Source organism: Xyrauchen texanus, chromosome 2 (genome assembly GCF_025860055.1).
Source record: "Xyrauchen texanus isolate HMW12.3.18 chromosome 2, RBS_HiC_50CHRs, whole genome shotgun sequence".
Classification (NCBI taxonomy): domain Eukaryota; kingdom Metazoa; phylum Chordata; class Actinopteri; order Cypriniformes; family Catostomidae; genus Xyrauchen; species Xyrauchen texanus.
The window spans coordinates 62,446,969-62,453,599 of record NC_068277.1 but is presented as its reverse complement, the minus strand read 5'-3'; the positions used below and the strand labels follow the sequence as shown (position 1 = coordinate 62,453,599).

The following is a 6,631-nucleotide window of genomic DNA, read 5'->3' as shown; positions in this document are numbered from 1 at the left end:
ATTTATCGGATAGAACTCAATGTGTTGCTGTAGATAATTATACCTCATCTATGGTAATAGTCACGAAGGGTGTCCCGCAAGGTTCTTTGTTGGCACCCCTTCTTTTTTCTATTTTTATTAATGAATTGGGGCAGGGAATACAATCGGCAAAGCAACATTTTTATGCTGACGATACAATTATTTATTCCACTGCATCCTCTGTGTCTCAGGCTATTGAAATTCTTAAGGATTCTTTTTATACTTTTCAGCTTACTTTGTTGAAACTAAAATTAGTTTTAAATGTAAATAAAACGAAGTATATTCTTTTTACACGTAGCCGTTCTGTGTCTACTGTTATGCCTATTCTGACTATTGAGGGTTTACAAATAGAAAGAGTACCAACTTATAAATACTTAGGAATATGGCTCGATGAGAAGTTAGCCTTTGATGTTCACATTAATTACTTGGTGAAAAGGCTTAAACCAAGATTGGGTTTTCTTTTTCGGAAAAAAATGTTTTTCCTTTACAGCTAGAAAGAGAATAATACAGAGTACTATTTTACCTATTTTAGACTATGGTGATGTTGTTTACATGCATGCTTCTACATATCTTTTGAAAAGGCTGGATGGCGTTTATCATGCTGCACTGCGTTTTATAACAAATTCTTGTTCACGTACGCATCATTGTTTGTTGTACAACTATTTGGGTTGGTCCTCTTTATATCAAAGAAGGAAATCCCATATGTTAGTATTTATTGTAAAGACATTGATGGGTCTGTTTCCAAATTACATTACTAGTCTTCTATGTTTATGTAGAAAGAACTATAGCACTAGATCATCTAATGGGATTAATTTAGTAGTACCTAGGGTACATTCAGAGCATGGAAAATCATCTTTCTCCTACTATGCCCCATGGCTGTGGAATGAATTTCAAGCTACTGTCCCTCTAGAAACAATTCCTCCTTTGAATGTATTTAAAAATGTACTACAGTATACAATGATTGAATCATGTTGTTGTTTTACTTGATTTATGATGAATGTTGTGCTCTGACTTTCTGGAATGTTTTATATATGTTGTGTGTTTGTGTGTAATTTTGTAGTGTGGCCATCTTGGCCAGGACTCCCTGGAGGAAGAGATTTCTTTTAATCTCAATGGGACCTTCCTGGAAAAATAAAGGAAATAATAATAATTTAGCTTTATTTTCTCTTCCTGTAAGCTTAGGTTTCATTAACAATGCAATGATAACTCAACTCAACTATGCACTCAAGTAACACAAACAACTGGGCTAACTGGTTTAGCACAAAAAAGGGAGGGAATTTCTTTTTTTTTAAAGCTATAAATAATTCTCGTTTCCTTTGACTACTATAACATTTGAGACTCAGAGAGAGGTAAGACAGCACATTTGTTATTTTACAGCGGATGTTTTAAGTCAATTAATATACTAAAATAATGCAGTGCATTTGAAATGTAGTGCCCTCACGCCATTTGATTTCATAGTCTACTGCATGACTATAAGTATTATTGTTTTTATTATTATTATTATAATTATTATAATTATTCAGTATTTCAGAAGAGAAAAGAAAGAAACATGCATACTTATTCAGAATATGCTGATTAATATGTATACATAAATATTCCAGTATGAAACAAGGGGTTTCATACTGGACAGTTGTAGTAATTAGCTATATATATATATATATATCTCCATACAAGTCTAAAAATGATGAACTGTTAAACATTATCTTTATTTTTTATTAAAGAAACATTTAGGAAAAGTTCTTAATTGGAATGGAATGTTACACAGTCCCAACAACAGATGGTGTTCAGATTCCACTCAACACTCAAGTAAGAGATGCTCTTACAAGTCTTGATGTTGTTTGGGGAAATATGTATGAAAATGAGAACATTGATATTCAGTTTGCCATGGAGAAGGAAGCAGAATTCTACAGAGGAGCTCCACCCCGATGGCTGAACTTCTACTCTACAGAGAAACATTTTACACCTTTTGTCAAGAGGGACAAATACACAGAGTTACTTCGCCTAATAAATAAAAATAGAAAAAAACATTGGAGCATTTCCACTATTGATCTGTTTCATGAGCCAGGCAGTGGAGGAACTACACTGGCAATGCAGGTTTTGTGGGACTTGAGGAAAAAGCTCAGATGTGCACGAGTGAACAGTTCAACATCAGATCCAAAAGCAATTGCACAACAAGTACTTAACCTTTTCAAAGCAGGTGAGTCGCAAAACAAGAATACAGTCCTGCTACTTTTGGACAACCTGAAGATGGACACCCATGAGCACAGCCCATTTAAATCCACCTTGGAACACAATCTGATTGATGAGATAAAACAAAGCCCTATTAGCACAAACATTCCTGTTACCATCATTTTAAGTTGCAGTCACCAAAAGAGCACAACTGAAAAGCAACACAATTTTAGACAAAAGCAAAAGAGTGTGATGCTGAGTAGGTGCCTTTCTGAAGAAGAGGAGTGGAATTTTAAAACTAAAAACACTGAGGTTGTTCAGAGGCATGGGGTCAGGCACACAACATTTCATAGCTTTAACATAATGAAGAGCAATTTCAGCCAGGATTATGTTACAGAGGCCTGCCAATTTCTCCAACCCATAAAGAGGAAAAAGAGTCCTCGCAACCAACAACTTCTGTCTTTTCTGGCTCTGATGAACTCATATGCCCCAGGCTCATATCTCACTGAGGACCTGTGCCTGTGGTTTATTGATAAGAATGATGCTATTTTTGGTGGTCCAACTTTGAAAGAACATATGGAACCCTTCGCTGATATTTTAGTCATATTTTCAACGTATGCAGCAGAAGCCAGTGATACGGGCAACGTATACAAATGGCACATCCGATGATTGCCGATGAAGTTCTGAGGATATTAACTGCAGCTGGCCTTACCCGATCTGATACAACTAGAAAACTCATTGCATGCCAGAATGAAATCCCACCATACTTGAAGCAAATTATCAAACAGCTGCTAACAAAGCGAGAAAGTAAAGTGAACAAAGAAAGTGGAGAGATCAAACAGGACACCTTCTCCAAACTGATTCAAGATGTACACGAAAAAGAAAGCAAATCGATGTGTGTGCGACTGTTCAAAGATGCAGCTGACAAATTCACACAGGTTCCAGTTTTTCCTCAAGCTCTGGCTCGTTTTTACTACATCATTCTGACTGATTATGTAAATGCAACTTATTGGGCCAAAGAGGCGATTAAAAGGGATCAGAAGAATTCTTTTTTCCGGGACACACTTGGACAAGTCTACAAAAACCAACTGAAGAAGGAGATTGCAACATCTGCTAGAGACATCTTAAGAATTGGTAAACTAGCACTAGAGGCTTTCGAAGACGAAATTAAGATTGCTGAACAGGAGCAAGAACCAGGAATGCAAGAAGATAAGGTGATAAACACATCCACCATTTTCAATAACAGAGGGCTCTTCGGCTACATTGAAGTAGCAGATATTATTTTCAACAAGCTTACATGCGTTAACACGGAATGGGCCAATATCCTAACACAGGAAACACAAACTCACAGTCTTATTCACCCTCAAATGAGCGAGGAGCACAAATCTCTCCTCATGACTCTAAGGCAAAGACTTGAAGTCAGATTCGAGTTTTTTCAAACTTACCTGACATATTCAGTGCAAGCGATCAATAAAAAAGACCCATCATACATTTGGCCAAGCATTAAAGAATGCTACCAAAAATTCAGAAAAAAAGAGTGTCAGACAGCATGGCAAATCCTTCAGGAGGGGATGGCTACCACTTTTGCTGGTCTGCTTTCCACTCTAGAAGACAAAAGTTTTTCTGAGTTGGAGCTTATCACTGAACAGTGGAGAAAAATGTACGAAGATGATGCTGATGCTGATGCCGCCCAAAACTACATCCTTGCTAAAATCATCTTGAGTCAAACATCCTCGGCGTCTACAGTCCCAATAAAAGAACTCCAGGAGATATTACTGCAATTTTGGGAGAAACAGAAATATGACAGTAGCCCAGAGTTTTACCTCTTGGCCATTTTGCTGTTCTGGCCTGATGGTGCACAGCCACCAGGTAACCCAAATGCTCCAGACCTTAAAAAGTGTGTCCAGGATATGCGTCACTCATACAAGAGGACGTATCAGAAACACCTTCGCTCTCGTTACCTGGTGCCTCTCTTCTTCTTCGGGAAAGAAGGGTTGCAGAGACTGGTCTACAGATCACGACTAAACCAAACCGACCTCAACTGGCTTACAAATGGTGATGAAAGTGTAGAAATCGAAGGTCTTCAGAGAATCAGAGGTGAGGTCAGAAATCATATGATATTTGTTTTGAGAGAAAATAATGAGATGGAAGTTTCAGCCCACAATCCGGCCAGTGTGTACAAGTCAGGCCTGGTTTCCTTCTATCTTGGCTTTACCATCAGAGGACCTGTTGCCTTCAACATCAGATATGTTGTGAGTGGTGAGTTATGATTGATTTTTTTTCAGAAGAGTCATTAAGCCAATTGCATTCCACTTGCTTATTTTATCATTATACTGATATTTGTCCATTAAACCCCTTTCTCTACAGCTGTCGGGTTTGTGGACAGATAAAGATGTTATCATTCAGCGCATCAACAATGTGACTTCTGTCATAGATGAGCTTCTTTCAAAAAAGTGTTCAACTATCAGAAAAGCTCCAACAAATGAGGATAAAATGAGAAAACTGTACACATACCTATCAGTGAGAAATGACATAAGACAAATTTTACCTTAACCTTTTAAAAAGGCCCTATTATGCTTTTTGGGATTTTACCTTTCCATTAGTGTGTAATATAGCTGTTTGTGCATGTAAAAGGTCTGCAAAGTTACAAAGCACAAAGTCCACGGCAAAGGGAGTTATTCTCTCACACAGACAACACTGCTCAAGAACTTCAAGAAACACCTGATTTGCAGTCCAGCCATTTCTTCTTCATTTCTTCATAGCTCCGTCACTATGTAACACATTTGCATAATGCCCGGGAGATGGAACTCGGTTATGGTTAGGGGATGTTACATTTCTGACACATACTCCAAGCGGTTGACCAATCACAACAGACTGGATCAGCTGACCAATCAGAGCACACTGGGCTTTTCAGAAAGGGGGCTTAAAAGAGACAGGAGCTACACAACAGAGGGTGAAAAGAGGTGCTGCAGTGTTGTACAGTATGAGATGTGAGAATGTGTTTTTTGAATATTAAAGCATGTAAACCTATTCTAATAGACCCCCCCAAAAAATTATAAACCTGTAAAGGAGCATAATATGGATGCTTTAAGGAATGAGCCAAACCTTTTTGAGAATTTGGTTAACTCTGGATAGAAGAGTTTTTTTTTTTTTTTTTTGTGGTACTTCTCAGTATGATCATGATATTTGAATATTATAATTTAATTGCTTAAAGGAATATTCCAGGTTCAATGCAAGCTAAACTTAGTGAGCAGCATTAGCGGCATAGTTCATCATTTTTAACGTTGATTACCACCACAAATAATTTCGACTCATCCCTTCTTTATTTTATAAAAACTCAAAACAGCAGTTACAGCACAAACAATGGAAGTGAATGAGGCCGATCCATAAATGGTAAAATACATATTGTTTTAAAGCCACAAGACTCAAACGATATACATGTTAACATGACAACAAAACCCTGTTATCCCAGGATAAGATATGACTTAAAAGAATATGGTTAGGAAAGAGATTATCTCACTAAAATCATGTGTATAATGTATAATAACATGTATAATGTATTGTGGCTATACTTTTGAAACAATGTGTATTTAAGCATTCATGGACTGGCCCCCATTCACTTTCATTGTAAATGTCTTACTGTAACAATGATTTATTAACAAGGGGTGCAATTCATGTATGTGGTAATCAGTATTATGCCACAAACACTGTTCATTGAGATTAACTTGTATTGAACCCGGAATATTCCTTTAACTATGTGACTGCGGGACTGAAAATGTCGAAAATCGAAACTCAAATTTGACATTGAGGACAAATCTTAGAAATTAATTCCTAATACTTTTTGTTTTTAAAAGGTGTATCAAAAGAGGGTTCTAGATCCTCATTATTTTAGATTATCATATAATCTTATACATTTGTTGATGTTATAGGTTTCATTTGTTGTACATGGTAATTGGAACTCTTTTCAGAGACATATTAAGTAGTTAGGGGACAAAAACAATCTCTCCTTAAAATATTATTATTTGTAATCTTGTTAATGTGTTGATTTGCAAAGAAAAGAGCATCATTCTTGGAAAATTGTTTCACATCATCCAGTTTCTACACACAACTTTTAGTTTTGTTTTACCTTAAATGGGAAGTTAGTACACACATTGATGAATAAATTAGCCTGATTTTAGTCTTTTATGTGTCATAGTTTTTTAGTCATTTAATTTGTTATGTGTTCTTAAACATCTGATCTGGTCCAAGACTCTTTAAACACCTTTTTTTCAACCTAGTTTTTTAGTTATTAACCATTTGTATTGATTCCAGAGACAGATTAAGTAAATATGACAGAAAATACAGAATCAAATTATATAAACTTAAATCCTTCCCTCCGAACATGGAATACCCAAAACGTCACACATAAAGCTCTGAACCCTCAACCAAAATTCTTGGATCTTCA

General features: G+C 36.4%; 1 protein-coding gene across 1 annotated transcript; it reads left to right on the top strand.

Moving 5' to 3' along the window:
- Positions 1 to 1,981: 1,981 nt before the first annotated feature.
- On the top strand, positions 1,982 to 6,326 carry sb:cb1081 (sterile alpha motif domain-containing protein 9-like). The gene is made up of 2 exons (XM_052092640.1): positions 1,982 to 4,446; positions 4,555 to 6,326. The coding sequence occupies exons 1-2, from the start codon at positions 2,841 to 2,843 to the stop codon at positions 4,575 to 4,577; spliced, it is 1,629 nt and encodes a 542-aa protein (XP_051948600.1). The 5' UTR covers positions 1,982 to 2,840; the 3' UTR covers positions 4,578 to 6,326.
- Positions 6,327 to 6,631: the final 305 nt, after the last annotated feature.